A 25,264-nucleotide genomic window follows, 5' to 3' on the forward strand; every position below is an offset into this window, starting at 1 on the left:
TATCCCTGATGAACATGGATGCAAAAATTCTCACCAAAATACTAGCCAATAGGATCCAACAGTACATTAAAAGGATTATTCAACACAACCAAGTGGGATTTATCCCTGGGCTGCAAGGTTGGTTCAACATCTGCAAATCAATCAATGTGATATAATGCATTAATAAAAGAAAGAACAAGAACCATATGATCCTCTCAATAGATGCAGAAAAATTTGACAAAGTACAGCATCCTTTCTTGATCAAAACTGTTCAGAGTATAGGGATAGAGGGTACATATCTCAATATCATAAAAGCCATTTATGAAAAACCCACAGCGAATATCATTCTCAATGGGGAAAAATTGAGAGCTTTCCCCCTAAGGTCAGGAACACGGCAGGGATGTCCACTATCACCACTGCTATTCAACATAATAGTAGAAGTCCTAGCCACAGCAATCAGACAACAAAAAGAAATAAAAAACATCCGAATCAGCAAAGAAGAAGTCAAACTCTCACTCTTTGCAGATGATATGATATTTTATGTGGAAAACCCCAAAGACTCCACCCCAAAACTGCTAGAACTCATACAGGAATTCAGTAAAGTGGCAGGATATAAAATCAATGCACAGAAATCGGTGGCATTCCTATACACCAACAAGACAGAAGAAAGAGAAATTAAGGAGTTGATCCCAATTACAATTGCATCAAAAACCATAAGATACCTAGGATTAAATCTAACCAAAGAGGCAAAGAATCTATACTCAGAAAACTATAAAATACTCATGAAAGAAACTGAGGAAGACAGGGGCGCCTGGGTGGCTCAGTCATTAAGCATCTGCCTTTGGCTCAGGTCATGGTCCCAGGGTCCTGGGATCGAGCCCCATATTGGGCCCCTGCTTGGCAGGAAGCCTGCTTCTCCCTCTCCCACTCCCCCTGCTTGTGTTCCCTCTCTCGCTGTGTCTCTCTCTCTGTCAAATAAATTTAGAAAATCTTTAAGAAAAAATAGAAAAAAATTGAGGAAGACACAAAGAAATGGAAAAATGTTCCATGCTCATGGATTGGAAGAAGAAATATTGTGAAGATGTCAATGCTACCTAGAGCAATCTATACATTTAATGCAATCCCTATCAAAATACCATCAACTTTTTTCAAAGAAATGGAACAAATAATCCTAAAATTTGTATGGAACCAAAAAAGACCCCGAATAGCCAGAGGAATGTTGAAAAAGAAAAGCTGGTGGCATCACAATTCCAGACTTTAAGCTCTATTACAAAGCTGTCATCATCAAGACAGTATGGTACTGGCACAAAAACAGACACATCGATCAATGGAACAGAATAGAGAGCCCAGAAATGGACCCTCCACTCTATGGTCAACTAATCTTAGACAAAGCAGGAAAGAATGTCCAATGGCAAAAACAGTCCCTTCAACAAATGGTGTTGGGAAAATTGGACAGCCACATACAGAAGAATGAAACTGGACCATTTCCTTACACCACACACAAAAAAAGACTCAAAATGGTTGAAAGACCTAAATATGAGACAGGAGTCCATCAAAATCCTAAAGGAGAACATAGGCAGCAGCAACCTCTTCGACTTCAGCCACAGCAACTTCTTCCTAGAAACATCGCCAAAGGCAAGGGAAGCAAGGGCAAAAATGAACTATTGGGTCGTCATCAAGATAAAAAGCTTTTGCAGAGCAAAAGAAATAGTCAACAAAACCAAAAGACAACCGACAGAATGGAAGAAGATATTTGCAAATGACATATCAGATAAAGGGCTAGTATCCAAAATCTATAAAGAACTTATCAAACTCAACACCCAAAGAACAAATGATCCAGTCAAGAAATGGGCAGAAGACATGAACGGACATTTTTCCAAAGAAGACATCCAGATGGCCCACGGACACATGAAAAAGTGCTCAACATCGCTCGGCATCAGGGAAATCCAAATCAAAACCTCAATGAGATACCGCCTAACACCAGTCAGAATGGCTAAAATTAACAAGTCAGGAAATGACAGATGTTGGTGGGGATGAGGAGAAAGGGGAACCCTCCTACACTGTTGGTGGGAATGCAAACTGGTGCAGCCACTCTGGAAAACAGTATGGAGGTTCCTCAAAAAGTTGAAAATAGAGCTACCATATGATCCAGCAATTGCACTACTGGGTATTTACCCCAAAGATACAAAAGTAGGGATCCGAAAGGGTATGTGCACCCCAATGTTTATAGCAGCAATGTCCACAATAGCCAAACTATGGAAAGAGCCAAGATGTCCATCGACAGATGAATGGATAAAGAAGATGTGGTGTATATATACAATGGGATATTATGCAGCCATCAAAAGGAATGAGATCTTGCCATTTGCAATGACGTGGATGGAACTGGAGGGTATTATGCTGAGCGAAATAAGTCAAACAGAGAAAGACATGTATCCTATGACCTCACTCATATGAGGAATTCTTAATCTCAGAAAACAAACTGAGGGTGCTGGAGTTGGGGGGGGAGGGACGGGGTGGCTGGGTGATAGATACTGGAGAGGGTATGTGCTATGGTGAGCGCTGTGAATTGTGTGAGACTGTTGAATCACAGACCTGTACCTCTGAAATAAATAATACATTATATGTTAAAAAAAAAGAAAAAGACAATAGGAAGGGAAAAATGAAGGGGGGAAATCAGAAGGGGAGACGAACCATGAGAGACTATGGACTCTGAGAAACAAACTGAGGGTTATAGGGGGGCAGCGGGTGGGGGGATGGGTTAGCCTGGTGATGGGTATTAAAGAGGGCACGTATTGAATGGAGCGCTTGGTGTTATACACAAACAATGAATCATGGAACACTACATCAAAAACTAATGATGTAATGTATGATGATGAACATAACATAATAAAAAAAAATTCTCTAGGTTATAGGGCATGGGAAAATTTCTGCTACTTCTGTGCCATGCTTAATACAGGGGAATCTTTTGCAAGGCTGCCCATGATCTCCTGCATCTAGACATGTCACATGGCCATTTTTCTTCAGGGTGTTTTTGCTTCCTGAAAGTGCCTCTGGGAAGCTGGGCTTAGGTTTCCTCTGCTCTTGGGGACCACAGACCTATTTCCTTCCTTCCAGTTTCAGGGAGTATCTTCCTAGATATTTCTGGTTTCTAGACATGTTGTTAGACAGGTTTTGTTTTCCACCCTGCCTCCTTATACCTCTTCTGAGGCAATAGCAGGTAGCTAACTAAGAACTTGACTGAGGGCCAAAGGAATTGGAAAAAATATAAGAAAAAAAGAGTGTGTGTATATATATATATAAATATATATCTCAAAAGAGATCCCAGCCGCATTTGTAATTGCTTGTTTAACATCTGCCTTTCTTGGTTATCCTCTAAGTTCCATGAAGCCTGGGATAAGGCTTTCTAATCTCAGTGTCCAAATATTGCCTTGTTCCTAATAGGATGCTATTAAATTCTCCTTGAAAAATGAATGAATATATGGGAAAGAAATTCAGAAACTATGAAGGATTTATGGAAAGTGTAATGATGAAGAGCATAGACTCTAGAGCAGATGGCCAGAGTGTGAATCTTGGCTCCTCTACTTACAGTTAGTTAGGTGAGCAAAACCCTTAACCGCTTCGTGCCTCAAATGCCTCATGTGGCAAATGGTTATTGTGAGGATTAAAAGAGTTAACATTTATAAAGCTCTTAGAATAATATCTGGCACATAGTATGTATCATGTGAATGCTGATCACTATCATTACCATCATCATCATGATTTATTATCTTTATTGTGAAGAACCTCTAAGTCAGGACTGTTCGCTTGATGTTCACTTCAAGAGAGTTGTTCTGATTTGATGATAGCTAAATTTATATAAATAAAACTGACAAAATTTTATTTTTGTGCAGTCTTCCAGACTGCAAGTCTGTTTTATTTTTCTTCCCTGTATCCTGTGTCTACATTTCTCTCGTTGCCTCAGGGCAGAACAATGCTTCTTTAGGACTCTTACCTCTTTTCATGGGCTCTCATTTTCTGTTGGCCTTTCTTAACTGTGTACCTTTAGCAAACACTACAACAACCCATGGAATCCCTTACGAGATCATACATAACTAATGGAGCCTTTTTCAGTATGTGTAATTTAGGAAGTTTTTCTTATACTTAACACTTGCCAGTGTTGAAGTGTATCTGCCATCTTTCTGCTTATTCACAAATCTTTTGCAGTTTGTCTTTACTTAGCATTTTAGTAGTTATAGTATTTAATGACATTTGTCAATGTAGAGATTGTATTGTTCTCTTTCTCTTCTAAATAATTTTCAAATTCAGATGTATCATTTATATACAAAAAGATAATTCTTGGAGTGGCTGGGATTAACATTTATGATAGAACCCAATAGCTTGGAACTTAGAGTATCTGTAAAAAAAAGAAATTAACTTTTTGAGCCAATATTATATTCAACTCAGAAAGCTAGTTCTTCCCATAATTAATATTTCCATAAGCCAATCTTTTTCCTTCAGTTATAAATTCTGATTTTCATAGGTTCATGGTATTTGGTTGTTCAAAGGATTCCATTAGCTATTTAGCTTCATGTAGTTGATTTTTCTATTCAGACAGAGTATACCATCTACTGCAATATGAAATGATTTAGCAGCAAATTCCTTTCCTTAATTTTTTTTCTTTCCTTATTTTGCTTTCTAGCAGTTCCTGCTGTTAAACTAAAGTTATTCTTTTACCTAAATATTTTTGCATCCTATTACAATGTTTCCCCATCTGGTCTCTCTTAGCTAGAAATTGTTTTATCAACTTCTAGGAATATTCATCTTTATTTATGCTGTACACATACCCACTGTAATTGTTGTGTTGTAATGCATGATATATTTGAGGCTAGCAGAGTCATGATACTATTTCCATTATGGAGAAACTCAGGGATTTTCATTTCTCAGCGTAATATATTTTTTCTTCCAATATGATTTGCTCTTGAGGTTCCTTGTCCACTTTTATAATTAATAGTTTAATTTTTCCTTTATACCTCTACAACCTCAGATATACTCCCCTGTGCATATTAGTGAGCATCCACTGTTGGTGGCATTGGCCACTGTGAGCTTCTAGAGTACCTCTCAGTGCAACAGTGAGTGGAGGAATTCAGTTCATGTATATTTATTTATACAGCACAATTAATTAATGCAGTTTTCATTAATGAGTCATTTTGAATCATTGCCTGTATAGAATTTTTTGTGAGGTGAGTTAGCGTTCCTCCTACTTCTACAACCACACTTATTATTTCTCTTTGTAGTTGCTTCTTCCTCTGCTCATCCCTAAATTGAAGTCTTCCCAAGAGTTGTTTTCTAAATCTGCTCTCTCTACAGCCTCTTTACGTGACTTCAGCAGCCCTTAGACTTGTGAATCCCACCTCTCTCCTGACTATTTTATATGCATATCTAACTGCCATGCCTTGGCTGTTCATAGACACCTCAAATTTAATAGGTCCCTAACTGAATTCGTCATCCATAACCACCTAGCTGCCCCAGAAAACCCATTCTTTTCTAGTGTTTCCTCTACCATCCTCCACTGCTCAGCCTAGAGACCTAGGACCACTCACCGCTCCTCCTTCTCCCTTTTGCTCTCAGCCAGACTACAAGTCCTGTGAATCCCACCTCCTTAATATCACTTGAAACTTTGGATTTGTCCCTTCTCTAGTTCTAGGGCCCAGTCCCTCAACTAGACTATTGTGATATTTTCCTAAATGGGATCTCTGTCTTTAGTTTTCCTCTTGCTGTACTAACTCCCATTCCCTCATTCACATGGCTTGGGAATTCTTCCAGGGTTCCTCAAATCTGCCATTAGGTACATTTTATTTACTTTGTAGCCCCTCTCCTTCACCAAAATGGTCACCCCTCCATCTGATTACTGCCTGCTTCTTTTTTTCTATTTCTCCTCTAGATCTTGACCCCTGTGAGCTTGTGGTCATGCTTACCCTCGCCTAGTACAGCAAATGCTGCACAGAAGGCACTCAATAAATACTTCTTACATATTGTTGATATTTCTAATATTCAAACTGTAAAGGTAGAAAGAAATTATAAACACATATACTGCATGATGACAAAGTCTGGAATTAGAAGTCATGGATTAAATTCCTGGCTCTAACATTGCCTTATTGAATACTTTTGACAAAACACAAAGTTTTCTCACTATAATGTAATCATCTAACACCATTACTGAGTATACAATAAATAATAGCATCTTGAATTTATGACTTCTAAGTAGTTAGGAGCATGTCTTATGAAATATCTATTTGTTCAGCATTTCTTTGGGGTAGGCTTCCCTCTTTGCTTCTAGAAGGTAATGAAGGGACATAAAACTCCTCCTAAAATGATGTTAAAACACTGGTCTGAGATTGTAACCTACTTTGAGGAATGTCAGGAAGATTCGTGAAGTTGTCTGTGTAGGCCCTCAAGAGGAAAATAGGTTGTGGAAGGTAGTTTTATACTCTCGTACATCCAATTTCTTAAGAATTCAAAATATTTGGGAGTGAAAATTGTACACATTATTTCAGCATTTCAGCTTATTCCTGGACTCTTTCTCCATGCTTTTCCAGAGACAAATTTTTTTTTTCCCCACACCCAGTTGAACCATCTGTGTACCAGGCAAGCTTTCCAAGATGTAAAACCAAGTGAAATATGTCCATTCCATTTATTTAGAAAGGACTATGACTAATGATACTGTGGGAAAAAATGGCATAGTTAATGAAAAAGTACACTCTGTGTGAACAGCCAGGGAAGTCTAACTGTTATGGCCACGTAAAGCCATTACTTAAAGATAAGTATTCGGCACCAGTACTTTTCAAACTTATCCTCCAAAGACCTCCCGTGGGAAGGAGAGGGTCAGTTCAGTATCTACCTGTAATCTAGAGGTATCCCCTGTGGCATGAAGTTCTCTACCACCAGCAAATGGTAAAATTTTTAAAAATTTGTACAAATTTTGCATTCTACCCCATAATATGACAATGTTTGATTTACATAAAAATTTAAAATTATTTAACGTTTATCAAACTTGAATCTTAAGGAAGATATGCCATATTTATTATTGCCTTTAAATAACCCTTATCTACCCCCACCCCCGCCCTCCCCCTGCCCAACACTGGCATGTACCCTTCAAGCATTGCCTAGGTTTGAAAAGCACAGGGTCCTAGGATATTACAGCCCAGGCCATGGGACTTTTGTTAGAATTTAAGAGAATTCTTCCACATGTCTCTTTCTACTCTGTTACATATAAACTTCTGAAGTCCTTTTGCCTAACTGACTAATAAAATCTTCAAAATGTAGCTCTAAGCACCTAATTGGTAGCATTTTCTACAGTTAAGTTGATTGAGGAATATAAAATCAGCTTCCTCAAATAGAGATTTTCTGTTTGATGAAAAGGACCTGTCCAAGGAGAGAATTACCTATCCACTTTCCTCTTTAGATCTCGTTAACCCTGGAAACCAAACTAAGAAGTTATAAAACTAATGCTTTTTGTGAGCATTTAGAAAATATGATCAAACAGCAAGCTGGTCGTGCTCAGATAGGAGTACAAGAAGTGACTTATTTATACATTCAAATTTCAAAACATTTGTAAGGCCTACCATGTATGCTATTAAAAGCCTTTTAATTTTAAACTATTTTTGTAAGATAGTCCTGTTCAAAGTGACATTATGATTTATTGCCACTAGTCAAGATTCTGATCCCTCATAGACTTCTTGTTTGTATCTGTTTTTGTTCTTTGTTACATAAATATGAGATTTATATATAAAATTCTGACTGTGTAATATAGGGCTAATGAGTCACAGATGGAAAGATGCTGGCACATTACCATCCAATAACATTTTAAGCTCATATTCCATAGTAAAACAAAAGCAAATTGTACACATCTGTTTTCCAACTTGTAGCATTTCTGAATTTGGATAGCGTCTATGTTTCAAGGACTTTTACTTTGGGAGAAGAAAAAGAAGATACAGGTCACCTCAAAATTACCCAGAAACTCAATAGCCTTATCAGAAAGGATTTGGCAAAACAGATTAAGATTTCCCCTGCTTTGCTTCCTGAGAAGTCCCAGCTCTAAGGAATGAAGCACAAAGGCATTAGGGCTAAAGAGATGTCTTCATACCACAGACATAATTTTATTGGTTCTTTTAAAAAGGAAAATATATCCCAAATAAGGGGGAAATAGGGGAGAAAAACATACCACGATTAATAACATTTAAGAACTAGAAACTTACTGGCCTTCACTAAAAATATCCTCAGAATAGATTTGGGCGGAAGAGGGGAAGGGCAGCGAGAAGAGAACGTGTAGGAAGCCTGCAGGCACCTGAGGCCATGTAAGCTGTGGTTGCTGTTGATTTTATTTGTATGATAAACATGTTCTGTGTGAAAAAAGAATTGGAATAAAAGGCTCCAATATCTCATGTTGTTGGAAAAGAAACAGAACAAAGGCGAGAGTTCTCTCTCAGACCTACCCAATTGGTAACGCCTGTGAACACGAGTTAGCACAAGTTAGTGAAGTATGAGTGTCTAAAACATCTCTCCCCCGTTCTCCCTGGTTAAGGAATTCAGAAACCACTTTTCTGCTTCAAGGGGTTGTGTGAACTGTCAAGTTCTTTTGGAAAAGTTACGTGACAGAAGCGATTACTGCAGAGTGTGACCATAAATCCCTCTGACATGAAATACGCATGTTATAAGAGACAGATTTCCATCCACCACCTCTGCAGGAATTCCTGAAACAGGAAAGACCTGAGAATCATCGTGTGATTGGAGAGAGAAATTTTGATATGTGGGTGCTAAGACTATCTTTTGTGAGGAGGACTGCATTTATTCTGAGGAATATTTCTGATCAGACTGCAAAATTCTGTTCACCGTTGTCCAAAAAAGAATTAATATATGTTATGTCCTGAGTTGTAAACAAAATATCAATGGAGGGAAATTACAGTGTTGTTTTCGTAACAGTGTCTGCAGTTATCTCCATATTGTGCTAACATTTTGTATGTAAGATTCCAGAACTGTTAAGAGTGTGTACACAGATCCCAGTGTAACTGCCACAAGGGCAAGTTACAATGAGTTCTCAATCTGGCCTTCCCACTAAAGGAATGTTTTGCTGGGGTGCCTTGTGTGTCTGATTTCCTGTACAGTGTGTCAAACAAGACAAGACTTAGAGCCGGGACAGGGTGGTCTTAGGTACATGCTTGTTTTGTTTGTCTATCAGTGGGATGTCTGTGTGACGTTTTGTGTCGTGTTGTTTTGGTACTGTCCCACGTCCATAGGGTCTACCAGGCTTCCCCACAGTTGCTGCTCTGCACAGTAATCAGATCCTCACCGTCAAGGTTTGTGGTTGACACCCATTGCTGCTCAGTCAGAGCCTGCAATCAGCATAAGAGTGAGCAAGAACAGCTAAATTGGCTTGCCAAGTCCAGTTGCTCCCTTTCACCATATGCACTGAGGTCTTGGATCCTTGGGATCTCACCTACCTCAACGAGGCCAAATAGCTATTGAGAGGGGGAGAATCGTGAACATAGAAGAGAGAAGGACATTGAAGTCGAGCAGGGATAATGAAGAGAGGCAGGCATGACCGTCTAGGGTGGTGCCACACCTCGATGGTTTGATCTGCATGCATGCCAACACTCTGTGACATTTTTCGGTCAATTAAAGAACCCTCAGGACTCTGGACTTCGGGCATTTATAAAATGGCAGTTGCGTTCATGCCACGTTATGCTGGTTGACAAGTCTGACAGAATTGGAACTGGTGCTTTGTTTCCGGACTTTCTGCTCAGTCTGCAGGGTGCGGGTGATAGGAGCGTTCCTGCTTCTTTCATAGGCTGCATTAAAGAGACCTAACGCCCACGGCAAAATGATGGGATACACAAAAGACTCCTCTCTGACTACAAATCTGGTCTCGCCGTCCCATTTTTGGGTTATGTTTCTTACAAGAAGAGAAAGTCTGACGTCAGACACAAGCACCAGTTCCATTTTGTTTAATGATCATTCTAAGTCTAATATGTATATCTTTATTTCTTTCTTGGGGCCTTCTGATGTCTATTCTCCAACTCTCTCACCTCTGAACTTCAACCTTTGACCTCACCTGACTGATCAGATGGTGTTTCCTAAAATCAATCATGGGTTTCTCTCTGCTGATCAGCAGCTCATTAAACGCCGCCTCATTAAGGTAGTGCTTCTTCTTGCTCAAGTCTGATTTCTTCTTAACATTCAGTTATTACTCCATTTACAGTTGCTTTACCATTTATCTCTCATGGGTGGGGTATTTATTTGGAACTATCCTGGAGCAAAACTATGTCTAGGGAGCTGCATTTGTTTGAAATGTATATGAAAGTACCAAAGTAAAAAGGCATAGAATGCCTAATTTTTTCTTAATTAAAGAAAGACAGCTGAAATTATATCCAGTAATAGATCCAGTTTCTAAGCTCTCTTGCTTTGGTAATTTATCAATTACTACACAGTTTGACAAGAGCTTGTATGTTTAATTTTATAAGTTGTGAAAAAGTAAACACATTTGTCCAACCACAAATGCAGCCATTTTATTAAGATGAATATAACTGATGCAGCATTGTCATGAATCAAGTTATGCAAAAGTTTTATACCAGCTCTGACTATCATGATAACTTACACACTATTTCCAAGAGCTGAGAGTGCTGGTTCCTGAGCTCCTTTGATTTTAATAGCATCTACTCAGCTCGCCCAGCATGAATATTTATTTGCTCCCTGCTGGCAGGCAAATTGCCTACAGGCTTCATGTTTCTGATTGTTCTGGTTCTTTTCATAGTGTAAATGTGGATTAGATAATACAAATTTAAAGTGTTGAAAAGAAGACCTGGGTCTTTATCTTTCATGGTCATCGTTGGTCTGTTCCCTTCTCCATTACAGGGTGACCAAGGACAGGCTGGGCCTCCAGGACCCCCAGGGCCCCCTGGCCCAAGAGGGCCTCCAGGGGACACAGGGAAAGATGGCCCCCGTGGAATGCCAGGAGTGCCCGTGAGTTGCATTTTGGATCCATTTGTTTTAAGGGCTGAGAACTGGGATGGAGTGGGGTAAGGAGGGGCCTTAGGGTTAGGGGGTTGCAGGAAGTGGGGTGATAGAAAGTCCCCAAGCAGAAAGGGCACTGCCAGCAGGATTCTGCTTTCCCATTCAATCTCTGGGGAACCCACATGAAACACAAAGAGAGACCCGGAAAAGGCAACTAAACTGGTTTTCAGGTAAGCCTCAAGAAGTCCGTGATTGAGCATGCCTGATCTCACTTGTGTCCTCGCTACCTTGGAATACATCAGTGCCTTTGGCTTAAATGATGGGAGAATAGCTTGAAAATCTAGGTAAGAGACTGGCAACATTCTCCAAAGGATCAGTCAGTGGCAGACAGTAAAGTCCCATATGAATTATGGAAAGCAAAGGAGGTAAATCTTTTCAACGTTTACTCTCTTGTAAATAAATTGACCAAAAAAGAAAAAAAAAGAAAAAAGTGCTAATAAAACAGTAACATTAATGGTTAAAACATCAATAGGTCTGGTTTGAATATCATTTGTCCTTTATATGTGAAGTTTATTAATAGAAATGATTTTAAAGCAATCTCAATACTTAGATCTAAGTACTTAGTCACTAAGATTGATCAAGTGTCAATAATACAGTAGTTACATGGTTTGATTTGGTTGAGACAACCCAGCAATCGAAAGAAATATATGGAAAAGATAAAAAAATTTTACACTTATATTATGGCCTTAGGACTTGAAATTCAAATTTATTGCTGAATTAATTTATTTATCTATTGCCTTTTTTTAATCTATTTCTTTGACTTAAATTATTTTCATGAGTGTTTTCATAGTACAAAATAATGAAAATAGTTATCCACAAAGTAGAAAGTTGTTTTTTTTTTTTTAATTTTTTTTTTTTTTTAAAGATTTTATTTATTTATTTGACAGAGAGAGAGATAGCGAGAGCAGGAACACAAGCAGGGGGAGTGGGAGAGGGAGAAGCAGGCTTCCCGCCGAGCATAGAGCCCGATGTGGGGCTCGATCCCAGGACGCTGGGATCATGACCTGAGCCGAAGGCAGACGCTTAACGACTGAGCCACCCAGGTGCCCCAAGTAGAAAGTTTTTAAAACTAAAGAACCAAAAAGAAAAAAAAATCAGCCATAGTCATTAATGTTTTGGTGTATTTCATTTTTATATTCATATATTTACATATTTTTTTCAAAGAGTGATTCTCTTTGTAAGAATATAGGGTACTTTATGGCTTTTCTGAGACAATCTCTTAGAAGTCCCATTTCCCTTTCTGAAAGTGGCTGTAAATTTGTCATTTGAAGTGAGGGATTGACTCCCAACCTATGATTGGTTGGTTGTTAGGACGGCTTTCACTGAACCATCAAAGGTAGTGGTTTCATCTTGAAACTGTCTTCGAAGGTCTGATATTTTCCTGGGATGATATTGCAAATGATAGAGACAGCACACCTTTAGGGATATTTAAAAGTTCCCCAAATAATTGCTGGTTGCCAAGAAAGATACAATGAGTGTTTCTTCAACTAAGAAGAGCAGTTAAAACCATTTTGGTGGTACAAAATTAGTCAGATCATTGGGTATTGTATACTCTACAGAAAATTCAAAGTATAGATTACTTTCAAGAAATAAGATAAAGGTAAGGTATGACAACCTGTAAATATTGAAAAATTATGTTATCCTCTAAATGAATATAGTTTATTCATCTCAGTAAGAAATGGAGCTTTTACATGGAAGTATGAACAGGGTTTTTTTTTTTTAATTCCACAGAGAAATTAAACTGTATTTATAGTCTCACAGTTAATTTTTATATACCATCATAACCACTAGAAAAAGGTTTTATAAAAACAAACTGAGAAATACTTATTTTTAAAGTCCAACAATTTCTATAGCTATCAACATTACACAAATGGTCTTTCCAAAAGCTATCTGTTGCCAATATAATAATATGACAATAAAACATAATAAGGAATTTTATATGAATCTGAGTATTAGAAAACTATGATAGTGGTATGATACAGTACAAAATTCTATGTATTTTAACATATGCTATTATTTTTAATAAAACATGTTATTTCAGCCATCATGAATCCAGGGAAACCAAAATTCAAAATCAATCTGCTCATTTTATTATTTAATTCCTGTACTAAGAGCAGGTTGTCTCTCTGTCCTGTATATGGAAGTTCTGAGTTCTCATAAAGAGGCCCAGGTCATCATCTTTATGTCATCATGAACAGAACATAATAAATGAGATGTTACTAGAATTACAATTAAATATTTTTCTAGGACCATTTATTGACTAACAATATAATCACCCCTACTAGTTTTATTTAGAATACATTCTTGGCATAATTCTTAAATCTCTGCTGTGATCTAGACTCATTTTATTAAATCCTAAAATGTTTATAAAATGCATTTGAAGAAAGAACTTGGCTCTCTTTTTATTACATTGTGTTTGCATTTCTCTACTTAGCCTGAAAAGTATATTTGACATTCATACACCCCGGTGGGTATTGTGAAAGAGAAAAAAAAAGATTGAAATTGCTTTTTAATGTTTATGGCATTAATAAAAATTATCACTATTCTTTTTTAAGGGTGAACCAGGGAAACCAGGAGAACAAGGCTTGATGGCAAGTATTTCAATTTTTTTTTCTATACTAAAAATAATGGAAGTCTAAGTTATTTAAAACTGTGGTCCAGATTGTGGATAAGTAAAAAGTGAGAGATTTCAGGTGGGAGGAATGAGAGACAGTGAGGAAGGTCAAAGAATGGAATTTGCTTTATTCAGCTGCTGTAAGGAAGATTAAATTCAGGGATATGCGTATTAGCTTAAATAGGAATGAGTTTCGAAGGAATGAGTTTTCAGTTTTCAAAAGTCACATTCAGAGGAATATGACTAACTGTGAATTAGTATAGTGAGGCTTCCACAGGGATTCAAGGAGTTTTTGTTGTTGAAGGGTTCCCCCAGAAAGAAACAGTTGTGCCTTCTTGATCCCTGTCATTAAAAAACATCATGAAATGATTCCACATGGACTTGCCCATAGACATTCATGTCCCATTCCTCGTGATTTGTTTATCCTTTGACAGTGAAAGAGAAGTTGGGGCAGCTTGCTGAGCCTTGAAGAGTAGAATTCCTTCAACCTACCTCTTCCTGTCTCTTCCTCCCTATCTCTGGAGCCGTGTTCTGGGGAACACGGGTTGACCTTCTAATAACCCAGATTCCAGAAGACAGCTAAGTCTCACACTTGTCCTGGATGCAGTGATCACAATGAACTTGATTGTGTGCCTTATACACAATGTGCAGCTTGCTACTTACAGGTGTTTCGGGTCTAACATGTATTTTTAAAAAATTAGTTAGCAAGGCCTTAACCCACAAGACTATGGCAGTTGGTCAGGAATTAAAACAAATGTGTGAATGGGTTAAAGGTTAAAGGCTTCTCCCTGAACAGGATGCCTTCAAGGGCCCTCCTGGGGAAAAACTCACCACGCTGTAGTCCTGGCTGTGGTGGAGCTGGCTTTGAGACATCACTGGTGAAAGGAAAGCACCCTGAAATGGAGTCTGACCCCCACCCCCACACACCTGGAAATTCTTTGTTCCTGACCTATGATATCAAGATAGAGAATTGATTCAGATGACTTGAAGGTACTATAATGGATTCTTTTTTAGAAAAATAAAATGAAAGAAAAACAACAAAAAAGATAATATGGGAAAATTAAACAAAACATATGTCGTCAGTGGTAACTTTGGGTACAAGCGCAGTATTAGTTCTCAGAGTTACAGGGTCACAGGGGGTGAGGGATTCTTAGAAAACTGCAGTATAAATTTTGAAACTGCCTTAAGCAACTGAATGCAGCTGTAATTTCTATCCTGCATGATGGTCAAAACATATTTCTCTCAAACATTCTTACATGGAAGGCTACTTGGGATTCTCAGGAGCCCATGTTTGTCCCCAGGTATGCACATTCTCCTCAGATTTTTATCATTGCCATTGGCTTTCTACCTTGATGCCCAATGCAGCATCCTAATATACGAAATTCTAAAATAAAGCGGATTTTTAAAAAAAATTAAAATCTGATCTTCCTTAGAGTCATACATATACTCTAGAATATACTATGTGAATCACAATTTAATGTCATTTCTCTACAATTCCCAGCTTAATGTCATTAAATGTAAATGTTCCACTGGTCCTAAATGAATTATGTTATCTTAGTTTGCTTTGATTTCGCATTTCAGATAGCAACTTTTCAGGTGAAGATGATCCCAGATGTTTGTTTTTTATAAACTTTTCCTTCTCTTTAAATTCTTCTAATTTAGTTCAGATTCTCATTTTAGAATGCAGCTAGGAAACTTAATTGAAATCACATATGTTCAAAGGATATGTAATGATCTTCTAAAGTGCTGTACTGTTTTTAAAGATACAAAACTCTTTTTTAAAAGAAAACTTCCATAATATATATAAAGAAATATAAACAAGTCACAAGTATACATCTCAGTGACTTTTCACAGTGAGCATAACTATGTAACCACAAACCAGAGCAAGAAATACAATATTAGCATATGCCAGAAGCCCCCCTTTTTCCCCCAGTCACCATCCGCCTCTTCCCAAATTTCACCACCATTCTGACTTCTGCCACCATAAATTAATTCTGCCTGCATTTGAATTTTATATTAGTAGAATCATACAGTCTGTACGCTTTTGTGTCTGGCTTCTTTTGTTCAGCATTATATTTGTGAGATCATCCACCTCTGTTTTAATAGCCTTCACAGCTGCTTAAAAAAATTAGGAGGAAGAACCTTACTTCCTTGACTAACCCGTTAAAACTACATCACTCAAATAGCAGTAAATGAATGAATAGTCTGTCTGACCTTGGGTAAGTCACTTAACCTCTCAATTTCTCATCTATAAAGAAAGGATAATAATACCCTCTCTGCCTCCCTTATAAGGTTGCCAAAGACAAATGCAATAAATTAGGGGAAAGAACTTTAAAATACATAACGAAGAACTATATGAGTGTGTTATTATTATTATCACTCAGTTGTTCCCCCTAGAGTAAATTACAGGTGAACATGGATTTATATAGCAGATGTATTCCTGTAAAGTTCTATATGAATCAGATTTTCATAAATCAACATATCTTAAATGTTCTGGGGAATTTTGCTATTTAAAGCAATTCCATTCAGAGTCTTTTTGTAAAGCAATATAATCCTCTAATTCCTCTTCCGAGCAAATTGAATTTTTATATCTTATATTTGCTTAAAACGAAATATTTCTATGGTTTAAAAAACTATCATTCTCAAAAAACCACTAGTTATATTTGTTAATTCAAATAGCACCTATATATTTTAACCCATCTCAAAGAAAGAAGAGGATCCTGGAAAAATAATAGTTTTCACGGGAGAAAAATTTCATTGGAAATTTTTTTTTCTTTTAAGTAGTGTGTGTGTGTGTGTGTGTGTGTGTGTGTGTGTGTGTTTGCATGCTCATGTGTGTTTTGACTCAAAGTCTGGTAGGGAGAAAAGTACATTGCATCAGTAGTTCTGGCCTCAAAACTGCTTAGGAGTGTATGACTATAGTCTGTGATCTTTTTTACTGATCTATAACATATAGGCAGTAATTCCTAATTCATCTATCTCACTGGGTTATGGTGTGAAGCAAATGAAATAATAATAATATGAAAATGCTTTATGAACTAAGAGAGTTCCATAAACAAGAAATATTGCTCATAAGATGAATCCCTGCTGACATAACTTAGCACACAGAAAGAATGTAAGGGCTAAGAACAGTGTGATTATAGCTATCAGTTAAATTGCAGTGTATCAACTACTGTGATTGATAGTGCAACTTATTCCTTTGGTCGTATTTGCTGTTGTCATTTTTTTTTTTTTTGGCCTTCTCCGATCATCTTACATTATCAATTTTTCATAACAATCCTCTTCTCATCCACCAGTGAAAACAAGGAAAGATAATAAAAAGCATGGCTCTCATCTTTTCCACAGTATGCAAAACTCACTACATTTATTGCTTTGTATTGTGGAGGAGTGTTTGCTTATAAAAGGGTCTTGAGGGGCACTGGAGAATTTTTTAAAATGTAAATTGTTTCTGATGATGACATGAAAAAACCTGGGAACATTCTAAAATTAGCTCTTACAAAACTGTTTATGAGTGTGTCAGGTGGGGAATTAGTTTTCATAATCCAGGATATATATTTTATATTGCAAAAATAATCATCTGAAGATTAACAGCATCTCTGATAGAATAAAAAAGAAGGCCTGCAGCTCAAGCAGTTCCACATTTATTTAATCCTGCTGTGCATCTATTCTGTAAACATGACCTTTGGGTTTTCTGAGAAGCTCAGGATGAGATTTTAAAAGATGGAATCTCAAGCTAAAATAAATTGGACTCCATTTAAATAAGAAGAGAGCGGCTCTTAGCTCTGTTCTTGGGTCTAATGTTCTTGGATTTAATGTAAACTGGACCCAAGAATCAAAGGAAGGACTGACCACAATTGGAAGTGCTAAAGTTCTGAACCCTAGTGCAAGTGATCTTTATTTTTCAAGTTCTTCAGAGGTTTAAATAGTTGTTCAAATACCATTTTTGAAGTTAGCTTTTCTTTTGATATTCTTACTATTTCTTTTGTTGGCAAATACAGGAGTTCTCAAAAGCATAAAAGATAGATGTTTTATAAATATCTTATTAATATGCCAATTCATCCCAATTTCCTGGAAATTATTCTGTGGCCCAAAGTGTCTACATCCAAGGCTTTATAGACCAAGTCACTTTCTCTACTCTGAAACCCTATCTTCATCCCTCATTCTCCTCCCAAATATATGCAAACTCCATAGCATATCCATTCATCATCTCTTTCTGAATTATAAGAGTATTTCAAATGTCATTCATTGGGCCCTGGTGGTGTCAGAGATTTTTTTTTTCAAAACTCAGAAAAACTTTTGCTGTTATTGTTCCTTACGGTGAAATTTGGACTTATGTATGAACATGTTATAGATATTTTCAGTTTATTTTAATTTTGCCTGCAAACACATTTAATACATTAGGGTCAAGTGAATGTAATGCATTTATGTTAGCTAATAACATAAGCATAAATAATTACTTCTTTATTTTTTTTTTAAAGATTTTATTTATTTATTTGAGAGAGAGAGAACAAGAGACAGAGAGCAGGAGAGGGGAGGAGGGTCAGAGGGAGGAGAAGCAGACTCCTCGCCAAGCAGGGAGTCCGATGCGGGACTCGATCCCGGGACTCCAGGATCATGACCTGAGCCGAAGGCAGACGCTTAACCATCTGAGCCACCCAGGCGCCCACGTCTGCTTTATTTAAAATAAAATTGAAATAAGCAAATTGTAAAGGTTCACTTTAAATATATTTAGTTATAATGTATTGCTCTCCCACATCTAAAAATCATTTTACTCAATTGTACTTTCTCTGCCAACTTATCTTGGTCAGCAGAATGGCAGACAAGGGAGACAACAGTAGGCTTCTCTTTGTGATTTTAATCTAGCGAAGAAAGCAACACCCCAAACCTTCAAATCACAAATAACAAAAATGACCCAAATCATCGTAGGATATTTAGCTATTAGACTAGATTTTATTTATTTATTTATTTTATTTTATTTTTTATTTTTTATTTATTTATTTATTTATTTAAAGATTTTATTTATTTATTTGACAGAGACAGCGAGAGCAGGAGCACAAGCAGGGGGAGTGGGAGAGGGAGAAGCAGGCTTCCCGCTGAGCAGGGAGCCTGATGTGGGACTCCATCCCAGGACCCTGGGATCATGACCTGAGCCGAAGGCAGCCGCTTAATGACTGAGCCACCCAGGCGCCCTATTAGACTAGATTTTAACAATGGAATCTTGTTGAGTAAAACTGTGTTTACTTCAGTTGTGCACATTGCCTGCTGGGATGCCTTAGCAACCATTCTAATGCTTTATTATTTCTCACCTAATCTGATTGTCCATGAAGTACAAGTAAAGGCCCAAGAACAGAGTTCTTCCCATCTCCTTGGTGCTTTTGTCCAGAGCCTGTAATGTTTGGTTTTCCAAATGGACTGAGAGAGTAGACAAGTAATGCCTCCTTTTGGTGCAGTCCCACTGCCCTGTCCAGTTGCCCAACTCAGAGGTACTCACTTTGGATTCCTGTCTGCATGGACTTCTAGTGTTGAAAGGTCACCTTGGTGTGGTAGGAGAGCGTGACATTTGACTTTTCTTTAAAGCTGGCTCAGTGTCTTAGAGACAAAGAGTTGACCTTAAAGGGAGCATTTGCACTAGTGGTTTAAGAGCACTGGATGTTACACACAAACGATGAATCGTGGAACGCTACATCAAAAACTAATGATGTAATGTATGGGGATTAACATAACAAAAAAAGAGTACAATCAAGTAACAGAAGTATGAAAAGATAGTCTACAAGGCTGAATAGATTACTGTCTGTATTCTTCTCTATCTCATTTTGTCTTTCGTAACAACCTCTAGGATGTGCATCAGCTCTATTTTTAACTGTCTTACTCTGGTTCCAGTTAAAGGTCTAGAAAGCTATAGCAGACAAATTTAATATCTAGGTTTTAGATTCTTCATCTATAACAGTGGTGAAACTCAATGATATCTAAGTCCCCTTCCAGATCTAAAGTCCTTTCATTCTATTCTGTTTTCATTGTAAACGCACAGGCACACATTACATAGCCATTTATCCATGTTATATATGCACACCTACACATTCTGTAAATAATGAGGTACAATAAACAACAGTGGAAAAAGGCCTTAAAAATTGTCTCTTTCAAATGTATCATCAACCTCTCTAGTTATCATTTCTTTTAACTGTAGGATCCAACGTACTGTAGAGCTAAACTGAGGCAAAATAAATCACTCTTGTATGAGGATATCAATGACATTGAAATCTCTTTACCAAATTCTCATATCTCATTATTAGATTAAGAGGAAGCTTCTCAAAATAAAGTTGTGTCCGTATAAGTCCTGTGCCTTACATCTGCAGATTAAGGGCAAACGTGCACATTTTAGGGCAAGAATATAAATGGATGCCCTCATACAATGTGTTGAAATATTTAAAAGGTATTAACCAAACTAATAAAGTGACAGGTAAAATATGCTCTGTCCTATGACCTTCACAGGAATGTTCTCATAGTGACTTGGAAAGTTGAAATGCAAAATTATTACACTCCTTGGAGATCCAAGCCAGAGTGTGGCAGCATGCAGAGAGCTATAACCCAGTCCCAGCCCCTGGCCCTGGCCTGTTCCCTTTCTTTCCCACACCTACCTCATCCCTCAACTTTATGAGACTAGAGCTGTCACCTGTAGACATTCTGGAATGTTCAAAGATCAAACTATGTCCGCACGCCTCAAAATACCCACCTCTTTGCCTCCTCTACCAGTTCACTGTTGTGCACACCAGTGGTGTGGTTCACTTTTGGAAAAACCGACCTGAGGTAGAGGCAACTCAGAGTCATTGAAATGAGCTCCAGTCATTGGGGCAGAGAGTTCCAGGGTCCCTATTGCCCAAAGCAGAGTCTGTGGTCAGGGGGTGGGCTGCCCATGAGGAGTACATGGGTTTAGAGCATAGGCCCAAAAGCAAGAGCCCTCTGGCCCAGGGCTAAGGGCAGAACAGAGTCCACGTGTCTGAGTGGATTCTTTAAAGGTTAGACTTCTGCTTTCTTCACGTTCTTTGAGAAAACTTCATGCACACTCACATATTCACACCCCTTCACACTAAGCTAAGTTAGAAGCTGTCTTCTCTCCTCCACAGCATTTATCATGTCATACAATAATTGTGCTTGGTACTTATTGTGCAACTGAATGACTGGATTATATAAATTATATAGATTTATAAATTATATAAATCAATGAATCAATAAATCAGGTACTAATACAAAGGAATCAGCTTTATATTTTTCTCCCAACAGGAGTCATTGCACACCAGGAGTGGGAGTAGGCAGGATAAATCCAACAGGATTACTATAAAACTGCTTTTTCTCCTGCATCTTCTTAAATTCATTTGTGTGTTATAGATTATTTGGAGTATATGTGTGTTCATGAATATGTGTGGTGTAACTAAAAAAAATAATTTTCATGAGGATAATTGAAAAGTAACTGTATCGATTTCTAGTCACACTACGTGGCTATTTTTAAAGCAGAGTGTAAAAGATTTAGAAGAATTTTTTTTTAAAAGATTTTATTTATTTGACACACAGAGAGAGCACAGCAGGGGAAGCAGCAGGCAGAGGGAGAGGGAGAAGCAGGCTCCTGGTTGAGCAGGGAGGCCGATGCGGGACTTGATCCCAGGACCCTGGGATCATGACCTGAGCCGAAGGCAGACGCTTAGCCAACTGAGCCACCCAGGCACCCCGATTTAGAGGAAATTTTAGGAATCATCTAGTTTATCACTTCACAGATAAAGAAACAGCATCAGAGTGGTTAAATGACTTGACCAAGGTCACAAAGCAGTCAGCGGCAGAACTAGGCTGGAATTCAGTTCACCTAGATTTGCATTTTGTAATACAGTAGCCACTAGCCACATGTGGCCATTTAAATGTAAATTAATTAAAATTAAATAAAATTTTAAATCCAATTCCTAACAATTGCACTAGCCACACTTCCAGTGTTCCATAGCCACTTGTGGTTAGTGGTTACCATACTGGATCAAGCAAAATAGACCACTTCCATCATTCCAGAATGTTCTGATGGACAGTGGTGGTCTAGGCGGAAAATAGACCTGAAGAGTAGATGACTATATATTATAGTCCTAAATTTATGTCCTCCTTCTGCTGATCATGGGATATTTAAATTTTAGCAGCTAGTGTTTCTCAGCATTGTTGATTTAAAATAGGAAAAGCACTTACACTTTACTCGATAGAAATATTTTTTACTGAGTGTAGTGTACAGTGATAGGCCTTCGTGAACCATAAATTTGTTTCCTTTATGGTACGCTAGGGAAGTGTGCTTAATCACAGAGGGCAGAGGAAGCCTGTTAATTTTTCTTTCTTTCTGGGTCATTTCCATTTTGAGTTCAGCAACAAGAAACAATTTATTAAATATTTAGAAGGAATGGAATGAGCTAATTTCAGCTCTGGGTATCTGGTGAGAGGTGATAAAGTCTCTGTTTTGGGACCTACTCAGAACATAGATTCTCAAATACCTAGATTTGTCTTTAATCTGAGGTGGTAGTTTATACTCAATATTTAGTCTTGGGTCCTGGTTTTGTTAAGTAGTGAAAAAAACGGATTACTTCTTTAATTTCCTGAGCTTTAAGGGACCTTCCTTACAGAGGTCACAGCTTCATAATCTTGAGAAACACCAATGGATGACTCATCCTTTTGTCCCCCAGAAACTCAGCACTTGAGATAGAGAAGTCAGAAATAATTTATTCCTTTTAAAAAATAATTACTCCATTTAAAACTTTTTTGGGGTCAAATATTCATGAATTAATAGAATTACATGCCATCTTACTGATAGTCTCTAAAGTAGACCTGTTTTAGAAGAACTATTTCAGGGGTGCCTTGGTGGCTCGGTCGTTGAGCATCTGACTCTTGGTTCCCACTCAGGTCAGGATCTCAGGGTGGATGGAACTGCAGGTCTGGCTCTGTGCTCAGGACGGAGTCTGCTTGTCCCTCTCCCTCCCCCTCTGCCCCATACCCCATGTGCTTTTTGTGTGTGTGTGTGTCTCAAATACATACATACATACATACATACATACATAAAATCTTTTTTTAAAAAAGAACTACTTCAAATAGTAGAAATTATGGAGCTATATTATTGACACAAAACTCCCAGAAACTTACAGAGGAAGAACTCCCTCAAAACTGGGAACTCTTTCCCATGATAGAGGAATAATGGTTTGAGTGGTAAAATTATGGAGGAAATCCAGTAAGTGGAATTTAATAATTTTTATGTTCATTAATTCATTGTTTCAATTTAGTCAATATTTATTTGCTAGGCACTAACTAGGTACTGAGGATTTAAAATATATGACCTGAAGAACTTGCTGCCTAGTCAAGTAGATTTTATAAATATGTGAATATATTAAAATATAGCTGGTTAAAATGTGCTAGAGAAACAGAGAGGATAAAAACCAGCTCTGTCTGGGTGCAGTGGAGAAGGCTCACAAAGGACGTGAGTTATGACTGCTGAGCCCCGAAGAATTATTAAGAACTTCACGTGAAGACTAATAGGAGACTGCTTGGGAAAATATAAATGATTAAGTGTGACTGAAGACAGAGTCCATGAAAGACTCAAAACAAGATATGAGGCTCTCCCATCTCAGCACTATCCCGCTCTTTCTTGTTTATGCTGTATTCCTTCATACCCAGTTCAACTAAATCATTGGCTTTTACACTGAAAACATTTCAGCACACTCTCTTATATTCTAAACATTTCCCAGTAGTTCCTAGTTGGGCATTTCCACACACTTAAGCTATGAAATCTGAATCTTGTAAAACATTACTTGAAGTATACTCCAGACATACATATAATAGTGGCTAGAGTTTATGTTTCTTGACCTTCCCTCATCAGACATCCAAGTAGAATACGGAATTTTATATAAGTATATCTTAAATGAATTCTTCTTAAGACCAATTTTCATTATTTATTTCAAATTTCCTCTTACTCTTTAATAACCAAGTTAATGCATTTTCTGATCTTGCAATGCATTTGACGGGGTTAGTATCTTTGAAAAAGTTACAATTAAAGTCTGTTACACCATGTCCCTGAGAAATTCTGGTACTAACATTTTATGACTCCAAAAGTTAGATTATATGTGTTATCATTCTTCCCTGCAGAACCTGACTTTAACGTATTTTCTTCGTTTTGCCTAACTCTTATTAAATCATGGAAAAATTCTTAACTCAAAAAGGAAATAATTTTAAATGGCTTAATCGTTTGGGGCTTTTATCCTCCTCTTTACAGATGGACCACCTCTTTTTTGTTCCCTGTGTTTTTTATTACAGAAGCTGGTTGTATATTCTTGTATCCAGAAATGACCAGCAGCTTTCAGAGCTTCAAATTTTACTGTTAGCCATCAGGGACAGAACAGGAACTGTGTCCGCCCCCTGCTCACACAAAACATCATTTCCTAATAGCAGGCAACCAGAACTTGCCTTAAAACACCTCCCAAGAGGCAACCTAAAGCACATCATTTAGAAACTCTGCATCCTGTTTAAGTAATTAATACCTCAATCAAATTTGGACTAACATCGGTGGTGTCAGAAGAATTCATTAATTTTTTTCCATTCCATTTCATTCCATGATCTATCAGGCTTCTTAAATTAAAAAGACTTTTTTTTAATTAAAAAATACTTTTTAAAATTTTTACAAGCTGGAAAGTGCAGCCAATGCATAATGGTTATAGAAACATCCATTTCTTAACTGTGTGTTTGAAGATTAATTGGGGTTGATAATTCTAGATATGGTTTACATAATGGCTTTCTGAAGTGCATTAGAGACCTTGGACCTACATCCACATCCACAACACTTTCCATATTAATGAGACTAACTAAGATGATTTTTGCTTGGCTGTTTTAATATAGAAGGCATGAACTGAATTCCTCCTCTCATTTTTGCATTTAGAGGTAATCTAGAGGCTATTAGAATATTCCAGTAGTGTTGGAATGACTTGGGTAAATGCAAGGGTGAAAAATCTCATTCCCATCTTGAGACACTGTTGTCTACGGTACAAGAAAAACTTGATTTATTCATATGTATTTATTCCTATAATTTTTATTATCCTCAAAGTAAACACTATTGTGCTTACAAGAATCTGTAAGTCCACACAAATACAGTCTCCCTTCCCGGTTGATATCCCCACCTTCAACTTCCTACCTATAGCCTCTTTGGTGTTCCTTAAACACAATTAGCATGTGCCCACCTCTTGGCCTTTGTACTTGCTGTTCCCTTGCCTGGAACATTCTTCTTCCTTTTATAGGCATGCCTCTGCCTGACCTCTTTCGGGGCTCTGTCCAAGAGTCACTTTATCACTGAGGCCTTCACTGACCTCCCCACCACCCCCACTTTAAAATACTACCACATCTACTTCTCCCAATCCTTATTCCCGTTTGCTTTAGCACTTACCACCTGACACACTTTGATTTTACTCATTTATTTGTTTACTGTCTTCCTCCATTCATTAGAATATGAGGTCTAGGAGGGCATGCATTTTTGCTTATTTTGTTCAGGGCTGTTTCCTCAGTACCGAGAACATTGCCTGGCGCTCAGTGGGTACTAGAAAACTATTAAGTGGATGAGTTAATGAATGCATG

The 25,264-nt window shown here is 37.6% G+C and overlaps 1 protein-coding gene across 1 annotated transcript in view; it reads left to right on the top strand.

Annotated features, from left to right (window-relative positions):
* Window positions 1-25,264, top strand: part of COL25A1 (collagen type XXV alpha 1 chain) — a 461,910-nt gene that overhangs the window by 326,652 nt on the left and 109,994 nt on the right. Inside the window, exons 8-10 of the mRNA XM_081812014.1 lie at window positions 9,252-9,311; window positions 10,867-10,974; window positions 13,581-13,616. Coding sequence (XP_081668140.1) covers window positions 9,252-9,311; window positions 10,867-10,974; window positions 13,581-13,616 — 204 coding nt within the window. The remainder of the gene's footprint in view (window positions 1-9,251; window positions 9,312-10,866; window positions 10,975-13,580; window positions 13,617-25,264) is intronic.

This window comes from Leptonychotes weddellii, chromosome 2 (assembly GCF_054177405.1).
Source record: "Leptonychotes weddellii isolate Sample4059 chromosome 2, ASM5417740v2, whole genome shotgun sequence".
Lineage (NCBI taxonomy): Eukaryota > Metazoa > Chordata > Mammalia > Carnivora > Phocidae > Leptonychotes > Leptonychotes weddellii.